Below are 20,194 nucleotides of genomic sequence, written 5' to 3'. Positions count from 1 at the left end.
CCATGCAGAGGGTTATGCAGACACATAGCTGAGTTTAGAGGAGGAGGATAAGAAAGCGATTTTTTTTTCTTGGAGAGAAGGGGGGAAAAACCTAAAAATAGTTCATTTCTATGTCATCACTTTTACTACTACTACTACTACTACTAACAACTCATCGCAGCACCAAGCCGCCTGAGGCCAACACAGCTACGCACGCTCCTCCTCCACCCCAATCTATTCAAAGCCTCCCTTTGTACACCCGCCCACGAAGTTTCCATTTCCTTTAAATCTTTCTTTATGACGTCCTCCCACCCCAGGCGGGGACGACCTGCCTTCCGTTTAGCCCTAGATGGTTGGCCGAAAAGAACAATCTTCAGCAATCTGTCATCCTTCATCCGCACAACATGCCCTAACCACCTCAACCTTTCTTTCATTATAGACCTAGAAAGCGGTATTGAACCTCATTTTTCGTATAGCCTATTGTTTGAAATACGGTCAGTCAGCCGGGTACCCAGAACAATCCTTAAGCAATTTCTCTGGAAAATATCTAGCAAATCTTCGTCCGCTTTTCGGAGCGTCCATGCTTCAGAGCCATATTTGACCACTGTCATCACTGTAGCTTCTAATAATCTGATCTTGGTTTGCAGACTTATCTTCCTATTCTTCCAGACTTTTTTTTTAACTGTGAAAAAACACCCTGACCCTTGGCTATTCTACTTTTAACATCTTCACTGCTCCCACCATCTCTACTGATAATACTACCAAGGTAAGTGCCCACCTGATCAATCTTTTTATTACCAAACGTCACCTTTTCATCTTCACTTATTCCTAGCCATAGCGACTTAGTCTTCCTAACATTAATTTTCAAACCAATACTAGCACCCTGGACTCGCAAAACCTCTAAAACTTCATTCATTTTGCTCACACTTTCATCTAGGATGCTTAAATCATCAGCATAATCCAAGTCCAGGAGACTTTTTCCTCCCCATTTGATTCCGTGGTCTCCCATTGCCTTTCCTGTGCTCCTTAAAACAAAGTTCATCAAAATAATCCATGTAAAGGGGGATAGAACACATCCCTGCTTAACTCCTGATTTAATACAAAACCAGCTGCTAACCTCATTTCCTACCTTAACGGCAGCAGTGTTATTCTCGTACGTAGCACTAATCACTTTAATGTATTTGTCTTGTATACCATACAAGGATAAAATCTTTACTAAAGCTCCTCTATCAACAGAATCAAAAAGTGATATTGATTTTTTTTTTTTTTTTTTATCTGCTCTTTTAACGATTATAGATCAGCGTTAAAAAAAAAAAGGAGAAGCAAAAAGAGTCCAAAATGTGATTGTGCTGCTATAAGTCAACCAAGAAACTTTTATTTTTTATTCTAAAGAAAGGTTTTGGCAGCGGGGCTGCTTGCTTGCCTGCTTGAGCAGAGCTTTCGCTCGGACGCAGAAGCATCATTCGAAGAAAAGAAATCTTGGTGGAATAACTTTTTATAGTCTTCTCTGACATAAAAAAAATCACATGATTTTTTCAATGAAAATAAACAGGGATATTAAAACTTTGGAAAAACTAGAAATTATTTCGTACATGAGGGGGACTGTCTCCTCCTTCCTCCCCCACTCTCTACGCTAATGCTTTACATTTCATTACTGAAAGCATTTATGAGTGCAACAAGCAGTCGACATACTTAGTTGCTAATTGCAAGTGTTTGATTTGTCAATTGCCTTTTAAAAAATTTGAACTGCAAGTATCAACACTAGAAGTGAAATCTGATTCTTTAAATTAGTCAAGTGAAATCCTTCACAGCCATATTCATCTGAAAGAATTAGGGAAATCTGGGAACTTTATTTTTAATGAAAAAGACCTCCATATGCAGTTATGTAGTACGCTCTGTACGGTTAACGAACGCCAAGTTTGAAAATAAGGAATGTGTGTAAAAAATCAGGAGAAAATGAGTTAAAAAAAATACCATCGTGGAACTATATAAACTGTAACTTTTCTGATTGCTCTAGAAAAAGACAAACACTCCATTACTTGCCAGTAAACTGGGTAAAAAAAGAAACAGTGATTGAATGATTACAATTATGTAAGAATATATCCCTAACATCCTGTTACCAAATAAAAATTAAAAAAAATGTATATATTATTGAACAGCTAAATATCTAAGCTATGCATTAATATGTTTATTATTCACAGTAGCCTATATTTGTTCAAAAGCGAACGGTTGTAACGCTCTATTGATGTTTGTAATGCTCGACTATAATATGCAGGTAAATCAGGCGTTACAACCGTTCTGTTAGGCTTCTTATGTAAACAGGAAAACATTCCACTTGTTTCATTTCACGGTTCAGTGGTGCAACAATGGAGAAAACTTGAATGGCGAAAAAAATCTCATTAATTGTGTAACAAATAAAAGAAAAAATAAGAGAAAATCCCGGTTTCCAGGTATGAATAGACCTGAGATAAAGCCCGGGAGAAATGTTTTCAATTTTATGAAATGTTTTCGGTTTCCAGGTATGAATAGACCTGAGATAAAGCCCGGGAGAAATGTTTTCATTTTTATGTCCCTGAAACCTTAAAGCATTCGGGACAAAAAGTTAAACTTTAGCGTAAAGACGGGAGGGGGGGGGGGGGCTTAGAAGGTGGCAGACCCCCTGATATACGAACTAATTTCATTGCGTTTTGTTTTTAATGTCTTATCCTGTCTTACTCTAAATATGAGAAGGGCTACCGCCCTCTCAAACCCCACTCATTAAATAAGTGTTTAACTGTTGCTGAATAATACTTTGAAGCATAATTTTCTAAAATAAGCTATCGTTTTTACAATAAGTGTGGACCTTTCGCATCCTCAGTTGCCAAACTGCATCCTTCATCCTGTATTCACCCAAATATATAAATATATTCTTCTTAATAAAGGGAGTTCAGAGGTTAAATCTGCAGTCGTCCGAATGTTTTTTTTCAATTTATCCGAAGAATGTCTCATAGATAGTTTGAGACTTGGGTCTAAAATAGTTTTTTGGGGTTTAGTACCCTCTTTCCCGTTAGAGAATCCATTGAGCAGCACCCTAAAAAATTGTGTGCAGCCATGCAATACTCAATAGCCATTATTTTTTGTTTGTTTTTTGGAAAAGTAGTCTTTAGTCACGTTTCCTTTTTTCATGGCATAGTACAGGCCGGTGTGGTCTCTGAGAATTCGAGAATTGAGAATTTTTATTCGAATGAACCCTCTTTCAATAATGTACGACGGCTGACATGATATTATCACCCTAGGGTGAAAAACTAACACGCATGCGTGACCATTTTCTTCTAGAAATACAAAAAAATTCATATGGTATAGATAGTGGTTTTAGGGTTCTTATACATGTTGAATTTTATTTATAATTTTCGTTAATATTGTACCCCTTTGTGGGGAAGTTTAACCGCTATTTTCAATATTATGATCTTCATTTGCTAATGCCTTATGATGAGCAACTCTAAAATTGAAAAATTTTGCATGTTTCGAATCAACAAAAATTATAGATTTTCTTTCTACATATATTGTAATCAAAACTCTGTTTTTTAAGATTTTGGTTTCTATTCACGGGGTTGAATTTTTACTTACAGTTTGTTCCTACGAACTGATTGATCAAAGGTTCCCTTTATTGTGAGCGGAGCTACCACTCCCTCCTTCGACTTGCTTTTTTACCTCCGTGATCAATATTAGTAGAAATATGATTCGAGAATGATAATCATCCCTGAAAAAGTACACTCCTTAAAATGTTTCTCAGGACTAGTATAAAAATGAACTATAGTGAACAGACATAATGAGAATAATAAACCGACATATTTATGTCTGAAATATAAATAATGACCTATTGGGTCATAATTGCCAAGGTTTTAAGATGAGTCCTTGGAACAAATATTTTTTTATACGGATGCCCTCATAGACATAGGTGGCGGAGAAGGGAGGGTCAGGGAGAAATACTCCTGGAATCCAAAAGACAGCATAAAGTCTATATACAATGGAAAATGAAAAATATTCCAATTTAAACTATAGTAAAAACAAAGCTCCTGTTAACACTGATGAATTACCTGGCGGTGTTCGTGATGCCTGCGCCACCCCCACCCCCTTGCCGCCGATAAGAATATTTCCAATACTTAAAGTTTTCTAAACCGTACGATAGTCGAAGTTTAGTACCATTGTTATAGAATGCTTTATGTTAACACCCTCAATAGCAGAAATATTACCTTTTAATGCATACCGATGGTTTAGGCCACAAAGAAAAGTCCTTAGTTGAGCAGGAAGGACAGGACAGGAATATTGATAGTCGAATTATGGCAAAATGTGTTTGTCCTATGGTTTTTTAAAATATATAGGAGATGTTGGAGTTTCACCAAACGCTAGATCTGTCCTAAGAATCCTTCAAACCCTTTTGATCTGAAGTGCCAGCTATATTAACATCTTTTATCAATTTACTAACAACATTTAAATACAAAAACTATCTTTCTTTCCTGCTTTAAGTGCCATTATGTCTGCCTTGTTTAAATCTATTTTATTTCTTGCCAGCATAGACATTCGAGAATAAATATCTTTATTGTTCGCAAAAATCAATCGTTTGCAAAAGCCAAGATGTGTATATAAAGATATATTTATATAAGTCCTTAATTTTTCTGAAACAGAGGACATCCCATAAGACGAATAAATAGCCTCTAAATTTTGTAAATTTGTTATATGAGGATCACTGTTTATATTATTTATTCTATGGATCCTTGAACCATGTTTTCCCTGTACTGAAAATCATTAAAAGATTGACCTAATTTTAAATTGTCTATTACAGGGACAATATCGACTAGACAATGGCAGGAAGAAATAATGCGTTAGCTTTCTTAGTTTTTAAAAGCAAGAATTGTAACATTGGTGTCTGTCCTTTTGTCTCAAAGTTTCAATCAAACCAGAAGGCTCTTCGCTGCATTTATTTTATGTCTAAATTCTTTATCCTATATAATTCAATAAGGTTCTTTCATCAGTGTGTCTGCACAACACTCTCTATTCGTCCCTAACAAAGTAAATTCATCATTATGATTATTTGTTGCTAACTAAAGCGTTTGGAAATTGTCTGTATATTTCCAATAATATCCTCAGGCTATTATAAAATTCAAAAATATGTTGGAGAAAGACATCTCAAATTTATCAATGTTAAGAAATCATTTGCTTTGACATCAATAAATTTTTTTAAATTAAATTTCTCTCTAGGCCGAGACTTATGGGTTCTTATGCTATCTACTGAACCAAATAAGCAAGTCGTGTTGAAGCCAAATGTGAAGTATGTTGGTGGAATACATGGGAATGAACCAGTCGGAAGAGAATTGATGCTACATTTAATTCAGGTAGATCTTAAAACGCATGTTTTAATATACTGGATAGTAATGTTAATCTTTGCAGTATAACACTAAGCATTTGCTTAGTTAGTGTTAGGGTAAGAGCATTGCCTCCTAGGAATCTCAATGCCTTTCTTGCAAATCTTCAAAAGCGAATGTTAGCCCAAGTTTTGATGAAGCCGTTAAACTACCCCACCCACTAGCCAGTCGGTTGCTCTCCTATGAAAATTTTTTACCGATGCCCAAGCTTCTAAGGCAAATATTGTTTTTATGAATAGCATTTTATTTCGTTCGAGGAGAAGGATCCTGCAAACCCTTTTTCATAAGACTGAATATCTGTTTCACTAACTGTAGTCCAGAAGAAATAAACTGATGTACTCTTCCTCTAGTTTGGGCGTCAAGCTGCATTGAAATTTTAATCAAATATTGGTCAACCCGTGTTAATTCGCCTACTGCGTATATAAAATTCTTGAAACATATTATTGAAAATAATTTGTACATTTGATCGATAAAAAAAGCTTAGAGCAATCCTTACAAGGCTACCGTGTAAAAATGAAAATTGACCGCAACAAATCCTATTTAAAGTTTAACATTGAACAAGTAAAATAAACAATCCAACAATATATTTTTTAATTATGACTACTAAATAAAATAGAATACTGGCTTGTATTCAAGTGTTATGTTCAGATATTGAAAAACTGATAAACTTGCTAATTAATTTTTGTTTCTTTGAAATTGCCTGGGTTAATAGATTTCAATAGATCTTTTCTTGTCCGTTGGTGGGACAGTGAGTTCGATCTCAGCTTGGTAATACGGGACCCAGAGTAATTCGAACCCAACTGTTGTAACACACTGTAGGGTCGGAGCAAGGACCTTAGTAATCAAGAACTGTCGTTATTCCGTTACTACTACTACTATTACTACTAGGCCTCTCTCAAATTGCATTTGAGAATTGAAATTGACGGTAAAATCCAAGAAGAGACTGAAAATGAGATCTTTCAAATTGCAATGAGAACCATTTCAAGGTTTCGTGTAAAGATTGACGAATGTGCCAAAGATAATCTTTGCATTTAACAAATCTTCTGTAGAAGAGTAGTTTTAGGGGATACAAAATAATCCACCAAGAATTTTGTTAAGTTTGGTTGAAATATATTGTATTTCTTTCAACTTGATTACCTTCTTTTCAAAAACACCTATAAATGAAGATTTTTTGAATATACCATTTCAAGTGTTCCTCTCCATCTGAAAAGCACATAACCGGCCCCTTGGTCTGTAGTCTAATGACCTGTAAAAATGTGTCTTTCCAATTTCTCCATTAGGCTACTACTTAATTTTAAGAAAAGATTGGAGTTGATTTTGCACCTTAAGTTTGATATGGGCTTTCTAGTTTCAAAAATTTCTGTAAATTTATGTTTTGTTTTGTTTTTTGTGGTTGTTTTTTTTCGCAAGGAAGAAAACAAATCATTATGTGGGCCACAAGGCTGCTAGATGACCCACATGTCTTATGTGCTTGTCCTGGTTTGGTTTTGAAAGCAGATTTAAATTCCTTTTGTGAATCTATGTCAAAGAAGGTGCAAACATCCATTTTGTTAAAAAGTGGATAGTGAGAAGGAGAGGAGGGTCCTAGAGGGGCCATGAGCCCACTCCTTGCTTCTAATTATACAGATTAAAAGTTATTTCGCTTGACAAGGTCTTGAGACTTCATAACTACGCGAGCTGTATTCTCAAGATGTACTCTTATGCTGCATAAGACCAACCCAGTAGACATTTTGTTTTAAAAAAATAATATATACTAAGTCTTAAAGTACCAAGGACAGTGAAAATGAATTCTGATTGTTTCTATTAAAATTTACACAGCCAAATGCTTATATCTTAAGAAGTTAAAAAAAAAATTAAGAATTCAATTTCAGTCTACTTGGTATGCAGTTAAGCTGTTTTTGGTAGTAGTTGGTGCCAGATTTAAAAAAAAGACGTGGGAGAGAAAAATAATCCAAAAATAAGCTAAAGAAAATATGGTATCAAATAGATTAAGAAGGGCTTTCCTTTGAAGGTGTAGATGTGTTTCGGAACCGACAGATTGTTAATTTAAAAATTCTTACGGATGAAAAGTGTTGTCAAATTTCCTTAATCGGTTCTGTTTATTTATTTTTACAGTTCAACGTGGTGACACTGATGGTGACATTTGGTGACGTGGTGACATATGCTAGCGTCCTAAAAACTATAATTTTGAAATAACCAAAAGAAAAATCTTAGAAAATTGGGGTTTTCAAGCTTGAGTAGACCTAAGATCGGTCTAGGGGCTAAACTGTTTGTTTTGAAGTTTTTGGCACTTTAAGTGACAGATCTACTCATAGTCTAGTCATACATTTTTTCTGTACCAACCAAATTGATATTCCTTTCTTATATGGTTTTCTACAAAGGAAAGCTAGAAATTTGCGGTTAGGCATTTGGGTATTATTTCTTTCTTTCTTTTAAATTATATTCATTCACTCGTTCTGAATTTGGTATTTATACTATTTCCTTATTTCATTTTTATGAATCATTTTATTTCCTGCTTATCTCACTCGGCTTGTTTATTTTTCGTTCAAGATTATATATTTATTGATGCTAGCATATCAACTATTTATTGCGTAATGTAGCAATAGGTCTCACAAGTGGAGGGGAGGGGGGCTGCACACCTTATCAGAGGACTATTCCCATGGCCCTCGGACGTTGTAGTGATGACGACCAAATTACCGATTCTGAGTAACAAATTTATAATGTGACATGTAATTTCAAGGTCTATAAAATGTAATGTCTATATTTAGATTATAAGGTGCTTTTATTTCCGACGCAAAAAGCTGATTTCCTCCTATTTGAAATGAATCTCAGGATGTGTTATTAATAGAAAGCTACGTTTTTAACTAAATAGTCTGGAAGCTGATTCTGGATGCTGCCAAAGTATTGCATTTCTTGAACATTAAAAAAGTTTTGCAGTCAAAATACATTATTGCAGTGTTTGGGTAGCGCTTGTATCCTTGTTTTTGTGATTTCTCTTTGATCTTTAGGACTTCAGTGAACTGATTTCAAACTTTTGGTAATAAGGGAAAATTTATATTTTATTGAAAAACTGAATTGCTTACGCAGTTTTACAAAAACACACACACACACACGCACAAAAGTTGTAAACACTCATGACAAGAGGAATCCTAAGATATATTTGTCTGGTTAACTATTTCGTTAAAGATTTTTCTGTTTAATTCACTGTTTCGTTATTTTACATTTTTGAATGTTAAATATACAAGCAAATAACTTCTCTAGTTCTTACTCCAGTGTTGCTTCCAATCCGAAAATCGGTAATCATGATTATTTATAAAAGTATTTTTGCGTTTGTGTTCGTAAGGTGCATGGAAACTGCGCTTTTGAGTTGTTTTGCAAATCTGTAAGTATATGTACAGAATATATTATTGTTTATAAAAATAAGTTTAAATTGTATTTTAATTATTATCTTTTTTTAGTACTTAGTGGTTAACTACCAAAGTGATCCATATGTACGATGGTTATTAGATAATACACGCGTTCACATCTTGCCTGCTATGAATCCAGATGGATTTGAAGTGGCAAAGGAAGGAGACTGCCACGGGGCTCAAGGAAGGTAGTAACATAATCATATTTATTGATTGATCCAATGCCCATTTCAAACATCTTCAAAGTAGTTTTGAAGCAAATAATATCTACAATAGTTTGCTTGATACAGCAAGTTCTACAAAAAAGAAGTTGATACCAAAATAAAAGAGTCGAGTTAAAGCTTAGAATACCTAGAAACTATTTGTGACGAAGAAACCACTGTGATTTTGTCTTATTCAGATTTATTATTCAAAAACGATGTTTATGCTCTGTTTTGTTTTAAATATCTTTTTTTTAGACACGGTATTTATAAAACGATTTCTCTCTAGTTGCCTTTAAATAAAACTAAATCTATGTCTTTTTGTAAAAAATAGGTTTTTTAAAGCATGTATTCTTTAACTAAAATCTAAAAAGTATTTTAACGACAAAAATTCATCTCACTGAACATATTATATGTGACTATTTTATACTAAGCTTCAAACTAAATCCTTACGCTCATCTTCAGCAATAACAGTTTTCTATGTTAAGACAGCAGAAAACACAAATATTGCAGAGATATCAATCATATAACAGTCGTGCTGGTGCTGGAAGGGAGGGGTGCTTGGTTCTCCTTTTGCGATATCTTCTTGCTAGTTCCAGTTTATCAGTCTCTCGTATAAAGAGGTGTCAGGATTGCTCTGTTTGTCTCCAGACTTACTGTATAGTCACAAACACGGCATCGATTCTGCTGAGTCAACGGACAGTAGGCTATAGCATGGAAAACAAAATCTGGAATCTGAAAAAAATTTGCATTTTTCGTCTTGGATGTCGTCCCTGACAATCATAACTTCTGTAGTAGCTTGTTATGGGAGTGACTGAAGAATTAAAAGTGCACACAATCGCTTTAAACTCTTTTTAGGCAGTTGCCCAAAGTCCAGGAAGATTTTTCCAGGCATAGTCCTGGACCTTATGGCCCAGGTGCTAGCAGGCTTCAAATTTACATAGCTCAAGGAATCTATCAATTTTGAAACTTTGAGGTCTGCTACTAGATCGTTGACGTCAGCGGTCTAAAAGCTTCTTGAGAGATGTCTCTGTGAATATAACCGTATGCACACTAAATTTCATGTGGATTTGGCAATTTTGTCCTGGCGGTGGGTAGAGCTCTGAAATGGGGTATATACCAGAAATTCTATATTCTCTGTTCCTTTAGCCAAAGGTACTTGTCCTATAAGTTTTAGGTAGGTCCAAGCCAAGGACGCAGAAGGGCTGTGCGCCTCTTAAAATTATTATTCTTGTGTTCCCCTAGCACCAATTACTTGCCCCTCCTCCTGTCTCCCTTTTATTATAAGATTGGTTGTGCGGGTGGGAGTAATTTTGGAGGAGCCTTGGACCCACTTGAGGCCTCCAATCGTATAGATTAATAATCTTTTCATGATTCCGGTTCGAACAAGTTACAATACGCCTATTTTACTTCAATAGAGTTCGCAATGGGTTGGAAGCTTAGGGATGTTGGAGGGGACCACTGGTTGAAAATACTTTCTGGATTCTGGTTCCGACAAGACATAAAACGTCTACTACTTCACTAAAAAAGGTACGGGGTGTTGGGGTAGGGTCACAAGGCCTACTCCTACCTCTATTAATGCCATAAACCCAATATGTGCCTTCAGTCATACAGATTGATAATCATTGTATGTCTCCGATTTGAACTGGGTGCTACTTTCCACTATTCTCCTAAAAGGTGAGGCAGTGAGAGTATGTGTAGCTTGCATTTCGCTCATTTTTAGATCGATTCAGGACTTCTGTCCTTTTTGTAGGGGGTCAGGACTTTACTTGTTTTGTACTCTGTCACTAAAATTCTGACTTAGATATTTTTTGGGCCAAGTTGAGGTTCAGCTCGTTTCTACGTCGAGTCAGGACTTAACTCATTTTAGTACAGAGTCAGAACTTGACTTTTGTTTGTATCGAGTTGGTCTGTACTTTCTTACTGACTTAATCCTCATGCTAAGGTAGTGTTGACAGCGTCGTCAGCCTTCTCCATGAGAGGCGATCTGCAGCAATGGCCTCTGCATCAGCCAGCAAAATTCCAGCTTGGTCCTGGATATTCTAAAGACTATAAAAAAATATGATTGTGGACAATGACTTTTAGAACATACTCCTTACGACAGGCGGGATTGAACCGTCTCACCTACGTTCAGCGAGCACGTCTCTAACCGCAGGACTGTCGTAAGGTTTGTAGTTGGTCTGTATGTTGGACTTAGTTTGTTTTGTACTGAGTCAGAACTTAGCATATTTTTGCACCGTTTCAGCAAAATTTTCTTTTTAAGAATGACCTCATCTTTGCACCGAGTGAGTTCGTAGCTTGAATGCAGCTCTTTTTTTGAACTGAGTCGGGACTTATCTCGATTGTGCACTGCGGCACCGAAAATCTACAGCATGGAACTTAGGTCGTTTTGCATTGAGTCAGGACTTGACTTGTTGTAAACAATCAGGATTAGACCGTTTTTGGACCAAATCAGTTGGGAGATCTGCTATAAAATTCCACAATTTTGAGTTAGAAGATTTTCTAACCGATTTAGCCTGCTACTTTGATTTAGCTTGCTTTGCAAACAAGTCAAGATTTGGCTTATGTTTACATCAAGCTTCCTCGGGCCTCCTTTTGTCTTCAAATAATGCAAAATGATAGACCTGACAATAATCCAGTTTAAACAATATGTAGTTTTCATCAGATCTTTCATCAGAAAAATCTGATGGAGGAGGAAAATGGGGGCTGGTGTTGAAGTAACACGGTTATAATTTGTACCCTTCATCATACAGATTTAAATTCATTGCACGGTTCCTGCTACTGCTGCCAGATTGACAATGTTTTGACCTCAATCCAAAACAAGTTTTGCCTTGTTTGCTTGCCATTATGTATCGGTCGGACGGAGTGGTCCATTGCTTAATTGCGTTCTAGCATGGCGTTGAGCATTAGCAAAAAAATTATTTCGAATCTTTGACTTTGCACACTGAGATTTCCACCCCTCGATTCCTAGCGTAGACCTCGAAGCCTGAGCAAGCCTAAAAATAAACCAAACCTGAGTCTTTCAAATTCTTGAATCTAGAAATTCAAGATTCTTTAAATTTTGAAAATGAATTTGTATAGGAAGTGATTTATTGATTCAGATAGAGTATTGAATGATAAGATAGAGAATTGAATAATAAGATAGAGATTGAATGTATCAAATGGTATGTTTATTTTTTAGCTAACACATAACAGTCCTACAATATAAATTGACATTGCTTTCCTTATAAAAGTAATTGGCAATTTGTTCGTTTTATGGCATGAAAAGCATCGTATTTAAATCATGTATGGATTGCTAAGAAAATAATTTCTTCCTGAAAAAGCAGGCTACACCAAAAAAGTAAGATTAAAAAAAATTAAGCCAAAAGCTAGTTGAAACAATGTTAACGCCAGTTGTAATTAAAATAAGCCTCGTTGGCGTACTATAAACCAGTGTGGCAACATTGGTTTTGGTTTTAACAAGGTGCAACATGCTCATATTTTCCTTTAAAACTTATGTTCCAGGAACTGGCCATCTACGTTCTTTTTCCGGGAGCTAGTTTTCCGGGGACTAGTATTTTTTACTAGAGTCAGAATTCGTGGGCGTCATATGAGTCCGCTGTCTGGCTTGGGGTCATCCTGAATAAGCATTTCTGAATCCTAAACTGGTTTATCTTTCGACAAGATTGACTAATTTGTAGATGGATCTTCACTGGGTCATATCAGTTTGCATTATCAAAATTTATAACATTGAATCATCAGTTGAATTCGAAGTAATACTTTTCCATCGCAAAAAGTATGTGCTAAACGCCATCTAAAGCATCATCATTATTGCCGTGCTATTTTAATAGTGTATTAATGACATCTGAATTGTCAATTAAACTGTATACGCCCCCCCCCCCTTATTGCCTATTTACGCCAAAGTTTGACTTTTCCTCTAATTCCTCAAGAATCAATGCTCTAACACAAGAGCAATGAGATGAACCGTTTTTTCTACAAGGTTTCAAGAATGGGAGAGTTTTTCGATGCGTATTTTCTTTCGATGTTTATTTCTTTTCGATGTCTATTATCAGTTAGGATATCCAATTTAATTTGGCTTCAAATTCAAAAATCGAACTCAGCTCAATTTTTAAAGCAATTTTTATCTTTTATTATTACCTGAAAAACTTAATACAGCTCAAACTTCCAAGATTAATTTTGATATCAGTATATTTGCAACAATCCGTTTAATTTGATTTGTCTAGTATGTAACATATTTTCATCAATGGTCTCTTCCTTTTAAATCCATTCCCTAAATGTATAGACAATCAATTGGCCATATTAAAGTCGCATTTTAAGCTATTAAATTTTTTTTCTGTAAAGCACAAATGGCTCTCTAAACTTTCGGTTGGTTTGAGGGGGTTGCAACAGCACATTTATTTATGATAAAATGTATTGAAGTAACATGTTTGTTAATTTGTTGTTTTTTTTGCTGCTTTAAAATTATAATTTTTGTAGTTTAGATTGTGATTGTTCTAGGGTTATATCCTGAAGTTGTGGTCTTAGACATTATGCTTAATAGTTTTTGTAGTATTAAACCCATCTTCCTCCTTAAAGATACAACATACGTGGATATGATCTCAATAGAAACTTTCCAGACTACTTCCGTCAAAACACTAGGGAAATTCAGCCCGAAGCAGAAGCAATTCAGAATTGGCTAAAGCAGACACATTTTGTCGTCTCTGGTGGCTTACATGGAGGAGCTTTGGTTGCTTCCTATCCTTTTGACAACAAACCTGCTCAAGGTAATATTTTTTTTTTCTATAAATATATAGTTGTATTACATTCATATTATTAGGACTAACTTTTCTCTTCGTTTTTTTTATATTCACTATTATTGTTTTGTTTTTTTTAGTTTAGCCATGAAAAAAATTGCTGAATAGCTCTACTGTCCAAAATCGGAACCCATTCCTTTTAGAAGTAGCCTAATTCTCCGAACTATTGCAGTTTCGAGCTACTTGATCGGAACAACAATTATGGCGGATATTATATTTTTAGCATGGATAAAAAAAAGGATAAATATCATGATTTACAAAACGTTACCAAACGATAGAGTAGAGCGTATAACCATATGTAGTTTAACTAAACCAAAGTTCTTTTTGCTTTTTTTTTTTTTTTTTTTTTTTTTATGGGAGGAATTTTGATTTTGGAAAGCCGAGCTAGATTGGCAACTTAGCTTTTATAGGGAAATCTAATCGTATACTTGCATCCTTACATGACATGTGTGCATTTACATTGAAGCAGTGCTGCCATACACTGACCACCTCCGAACAAACGTAATGCGGACTTTGATACGGTGTGATATTGTTTCACTTTGACCTAAGGCTTCTTCCGTTCTACTATAAATTTGATACGTCCCTTTTGTAAATTTATAGGTTAAAAAAACAACAACAGAAACTCTTGCTTGTTTTGCCGGGGATACGCGCCTAATATTAGCATTTATCTGAAAATCCTTTTACAACAATATTGAAAAGACGGAGCTTTGAAGAAAAATAAAAGCATCAAGGTGTTGGTGAAAACTCTGCTGCCCTCCGTCACGTAGATAAGAAAAGGAGAATTTCTGGAATGGGGCTGCCCAAGACATGAGAAACACGCTGAAACTTTCTTTTCGCAATAGGTTGAACTACCATCGGAAAAAAAAATGAAAAACTTAGTCCTTGAACATATCAGGTGTAATGAAAATAAAATAATATTCAAAGTATGGGGCGAACAATTTTTAGTTCAAAGAATAATATGTTAAAATGTTTCTGGCTTTTTCAGTGATTAAAATGGAACTTCCGTTTTATCCGGCCGTTCATGCAGGGTTGTAATGTTTTGTCATTGACTGAAATCCTATCAACAAAAATATTCCTTTCTAATGTAGACTACTATTAGGTAAAAGCAAAATAACGCTATTCTTATAAGCATTCTCTTTGCTTCGACTGTCTCGGGAATGCTTATCTTACACCAGGCTCTCTGCTCAAACTCTTGCCAACCAGAAAAATGTGGCTTCCACCCCTTACTCTCCTTCTGAAGAATCCGATTTTGCAAAGAATAAATTTCAAGCTACATATTTATTATGTTTTTTTTCAAATGTTGGGCATCCTCCCTCAGGAATGTTGTCTGATCCCAGCTGAAGCAAAGTTCTGTATAGGTTCTTGGCCCTACCGATCACTTATCAACCTTAAGAAGCCACGATCCCTATGATTACTCATGTGTATGGTAATCATTGGTCGTCTTGAAATTTTCTGATGGTCTGGTAGCTTTTAGATTTGGGTCGACATTATATCTATAATATTTTACTCTCTTGTTATTCTCTTGTTACCTTTAAGTTTCTTTCTTCAACTAAATGGTTTCTCGCCCACACTACTTTGGTGCCCTTCCAGAGCACTATCCTTTACTAAGTTAGAATTGCTTATGATACATAATTTAGCGTTAAAAATTAGAGTTTTTAAAAACTGTCATCTTTCATTACCTTTTTTTTCTATTCTTCTGATTTCATGGACTACAAAATGACTCTTATGGGTTTTTTGCAATGATTGAAGTTTAGGATTTCATTTTTTTTATTATTTCCATTTTCTCTGGATTATATTTTTTCAAAATCATATTTTGATTGGGCTAGAGATGGTCTTGTTTCTTTGGATATTTTGATAGGGTTACCAAACCTAAGGAATTGCTCTTGTAAAATAAAATATCTGAAATGATATATAACTCATTTTCAATATACTTCTGAGGACATATATATTGTTAGTCAAAATTAATGAAATATTTGTGAGATTATTGCCAAATTGGCTCAGTAACGTCCCATCCAGCAAATAGGACTATGATTAGAGTGAGAAGACATTAGCCTACTTTTAATATAAAATTTTATCTATGGCGATTATTGTGAAAACAAAAATCTTAGATTTCTTGAGCTTTTTATTAGAATTAGGAATTAATTTTGAATTAAAGACGAAAATCCTGTAAATTGGTTTAATACAATTCAAATCTATGAAAATGACGGCGTCCCCTTATTTTCCTCTTGAACCATCTGAATTTTCTTTCAAAATCAACCAAGTTGACAAACATAAGCATCTGCCTTGTAAATTTTGTTCTTTTTATCTGAAACCCTAGAACAAGTAAAAAAGTTAATTTATTTGAAATCATAGCAAGTAATTGTGATATTATTAAAATAAGTGATTATCATAAAAAGATGAAATGAGAACGTGTTGGTTAGCCATGCTAGCTAAAGAGAGTCCATTGAAATGTACGAAAGAGTGGAAATTTGGCCCCTGAAACTTAAAGGATTCAAATCTAAAATTATGTTCACATTCTTAGCAGCGCAAGTCTAACACGTAGCCTTTACCTTAATATAAAAAAGTAAAATAAAAACTCATCTACAACTATTTTCCAAATTAGAATCTTTTCCACTCTAAATTTATGCATACTTCTCAAATATGAAGTCCTCTGTACAACAAAAAAAAATTGTCTTTTTTCTCTGGGTCACAGATGTGACTGTATAGATTTTTCTCAGTAATAGTAATGAACAACAGAGTTAATAAAGAACTAAGTTCCATCATATTTTCTATAACTACTAAAATTTTGGTTTAGTTGTTTCGAAAATATTGTTTACGTCCAACACAATGTTTCAAGTTCACTTATCCAGACCGAGATAAAGCCATTAGTTATGGGCTTTTAAATAAGAAGCTAAAATTGTATCCTAAACTTGGTATGAGTTTGACTACACCAATTTGTTTGATTAACTACATATTTAACTAAAATAACTGGTGAACAAATTAAAAATCAATAATTTTTCAGTCCTTGAAGCTTTTGGTTCGTATTCATCATCTCTGACGTCTGACAATGACATATTTGAACATCTAGCCACGACGTTCAGTTTTAATCATCGTACTATGCACTTGGGTAAAGCTTGTCGAGGTGACAGGAAAGGCTTCACCAATGGAACAACCAATGGAGCTGAATGGTACTATCTTACCGGTAAGCTACTGATATTGTTTACTTTTCTAGGCTTGGAGGCTCTTCTCGTGAAGATAATTAGTTCAAACCCCGATGCTTTCGGCTCAGTAAATATTGGCTATTATCTTCAATTATATAAACAATTTTTAGTTTGAAAATTACATTACAAAGCGTTTCATTACTCAAGCTTTTCAGAATCGACTCAGGTAAGAATAAAAATCTACTGCCGTATAGAAGAATAGAACATGTTTATTCACCACAATAGCTTTAAGCTAGCAGGATCACGTTAATTATTGCAAATTCTCAGTCTCTACTATTGGAAGTATAAAGTGAACTCTCGGTCACTCCAAAACCCCTCACTTCTCCCATCGGTAACTCTTTAGTAAAAAGATCGGCGTTTTGTAAGTTGTTTGAATCGGTATCATAGAAGAATTTTCAATCTGCATGATAGAAGGACTAAGGTTGAGATATTCCCTCCGAAAACTATCCTCGGATCTCCCCCTCCTCCCACCTTCAGTTTTTTAGCAGAAAGATAGGTATTTTACTCCTGGTCTAAATAAAAAACTTGCATGACCTTTTCTCCCCACCCACTTTTTAGCAGAAAGGGAGGCACATTGCACCTTGTTTGAAAAAAAAAATGCGCAAAATCAAAACAAAATACATTTTAAATGTTTTTATTTTAATAAATAAAAAAATATGAAAACTTTAAGGAATAAATATTAGTATATTTTTAATTGACAATCCATGGCCATTAGTTATTTTTCAGTAGAGTGCAAATTATGTTTTGGTCTTGAGAAGGCATGAGGGTTATCATCCCTACTCATGTTAATCTTTGCTTGTTTTGAATTTGATTCGGTTATTTATCGTAGTTTCTGTTCGTTTTGGGTTTTATAATAAGAATGATAATAATAATAACATTTATTCACCCACCATCTACAAAAATAGATTATAATGGAGCACTACAAAAAGAAAAAAGAAAAGAGAAAGAAGCCAGCTTCCAAAAAGATAAAGATGACACTCATTGGAATTCGCGGCACTAAAATAAATGCAGGTGAGAAATGTCGTTTATCTAATTTAACTTTTAGCACTGAATTATTTCAAATGCTAGACCATTGTTTGGATGGCTCTCTAAGACCATATTTTTCAAGGTGGGAATTCCTATGACCCTTGAGTATGTACAGTAGAAATTTTGCATATTTATAGTAGCATTTTTTGACGTTTTCAGTGTCTCTCACTGACAGCAAGTGGGATGCTCCGGCGAGGTATGTTATGTGTGGTAAGCACACTGAACAATAAATCAAAGCAAGAGATTTCCTGAGTAGCATCCGTGATTCGGCACTACAGACGCATAAGCACATTTAATGGTGGTAGTTGTTTGCTTAACAATTACTTGTCTAGTTTTAATGATTGTTTCTGCAATCATAATACCAAGATATCTCAGCTCTGATACCGTAGGGACACCATGATTTCCGAGAGTGACAGAATCACTTTGCGGTGCATTAAAGGACAAAAATTCACACTTATCAATGTTGATAAAAAAAACCAATAGATCTAAAGTCACTTAGGAGTCGATTCAGGTTGTCTTGTAAGTCTATTTTGGATCTATTGAGCCGAAGGACGTCATCAGCGTATGCCAAGTAAGATAGGTCAGTACCATGCAATACAAGAGAGGGCGAGATACGGTCCAGAATCTTGGAGATTGCATGTTTGAAAATAAGAGGACTAAGAACACTGCCTTGCCTCACGCTTCTTCTGATTTTGCAGGATCTAAAATTGTACCTTTCCATTGGCCAACACAGTCAAATTTTCGTACCAAAATTTCAGAGTCTCACTATGCTCAAACTTACTCCATTGTGCAGTAGAGCATTCATTGCTTGCATGTGATTGACGCTATCAAACGCTTTCGATATATCAATGGTGCACATATACAGAGGCGACCTATTTCTTTCCAAGTCCTTGAGTCCGTTAGCCAGAAGGCCGTGAGCCTCTTGGCACCCGAGACCTTTCTGGAATCCAAGCTGATTTTCCCCAAAGTGTCCAGTATCAACCTCAGAGAAGATCACATTTTCAAATACTTTGTTCAAGATGCACGAGACGGCTATGGGGTCTATAAGATTTGCATTCGTTTGAATCTTTTCCTTTTTTGGCGACAGATGAGATGACCCCTTTCAGAAAAGAATTTGGAACAAAACCCCTGATGATGCACATCTGGAAGATAAGCTGAAGATGGGAATAGAAGCATTCAGGTAAGTGCTTGAAGTGTTTATTGAAAGACCGTCGATGTCCATCCCATTCTTTACTTTGGAAAGTACTTTTCTGACAGCTAACTTGATCTTCTCAAGAGAAATGGGAACAACACAATGCTGCCCGAAGAAACATGCAAGCCAGCTGTAAACTTCCGTTTCATACTGATTGGTTATAGTAAGATTCTCATCTCCACACATCAAAGGATAGTAAGAGTACCAATCATGTAGCGTCAGCGAAGTACTAGATGGACGATCGTCTAGTCTGATTAGGCTGAGCCATGATTTTGTATTTTCAGTAAACTATTGCCCGATAATTCGGCACCTATTCATTTCAGCCTTATATTTGTGTTTTGTGCTCCGTTTCAGCTCGAATACAGTCCCGCGTGGCGGTCTACCACAAACAATCAAAATGTTTAGCCACGTTTTTGCATGTCGTTTTGCCGACTGGAGTTCAGTGGATTCGAACCGCATCGGTTTTTCTGTCCCAATTTCAGCTCGTCTTGTAGGAACCGCTTTCGCTTCGGCAACTTTCAGAGCATGGATGACTTGATGGTAATAAGTGTTAAATCAACCTTGGTTGATAAATTGGAAGGGCCAGAGCAGAGTAGATGAAACGTAACTGTGATGCAGCTTAGGACTGAAGCAACAGTGGTGACATAAAGTGGAATATTGCATTTCTCCCAATTTTGCTTGTAGACCCACTTTCTGGAACAAGCGTAAATAGTGCTCTGTAAATGACTGCATCTGAAAAGATAGTCCGGAACGGTCACTAATCAGATTATCAGTGCAAATTGTAACCGGAAAACTAGAAATGTATGTGCATGAAAGTACTGGACAGTATTGGAGGTATGACTACTAGTATTGGTGTACGTAAAATCCAGGGACATCGGCCAAATCTTAAAAGTTTTGGGGGGGACAATTCATAAAAATATCAGATAGAATATGATCTTTGTATGGTCACAGTTGAGGTCACCGGCAATTAGCCACTTACACCCACGAAGCTCAAG

General features: G+C 35.5%; 1 protein-coding gene across 2 annotated transcripts in view; it reads left to right on the top strand.

Moving 5' to 3' along the window:
• Window positions 1-20,194, top strand: part of LOC148952152 (carboxypeptidase D-like) — an 86,169-nt gene that overhangs the window by 39,786 nt on the left and 26,189 nt on the right. For both annotated transcript variants that reach the window (XM_089089597.1, XM_089089598.1), the window contains exons 4-7: window positions 5,218-5,351; window positions 8,840-8,976; window positions 13,564-13,751; window positions 16,783-16,962. In XM_089089597.1, coding sequence (XP_088945723.1) covers window positions 5,218-5,351; window positions 8,840-8,976; window positions 13,564-13,751; window positions 16,783-16,962 — 639 coding nt within the window. The remainder of the gene's footprint in view (window positions 1-5,217; window positions 5,352-8,839; window positions 8,977-13,563; window positions 13,752-16,782; window positions 16,963-20,194) is intronic.

Source organism: Artemia sp. Qi Xiang Cuo, chromosome 5 (genome assembly GCF_049724085.1).
Source record: "Artemia sp. Qi Xiang Cuo chromosome 5, ASM4972408v1, whole genome shotgun sequence".
NCBI lineage: Eukaryota > Metazoa > Arthropoda > Branchiopoda > Anostraca > Artemiidae > Artemia > Artemia sp. Qi Xiang Cuo.
Note: the sequence above shows the minus strand (reverse complement) of the source record. Positions and strands in the feature narration are given on the sequence as shown.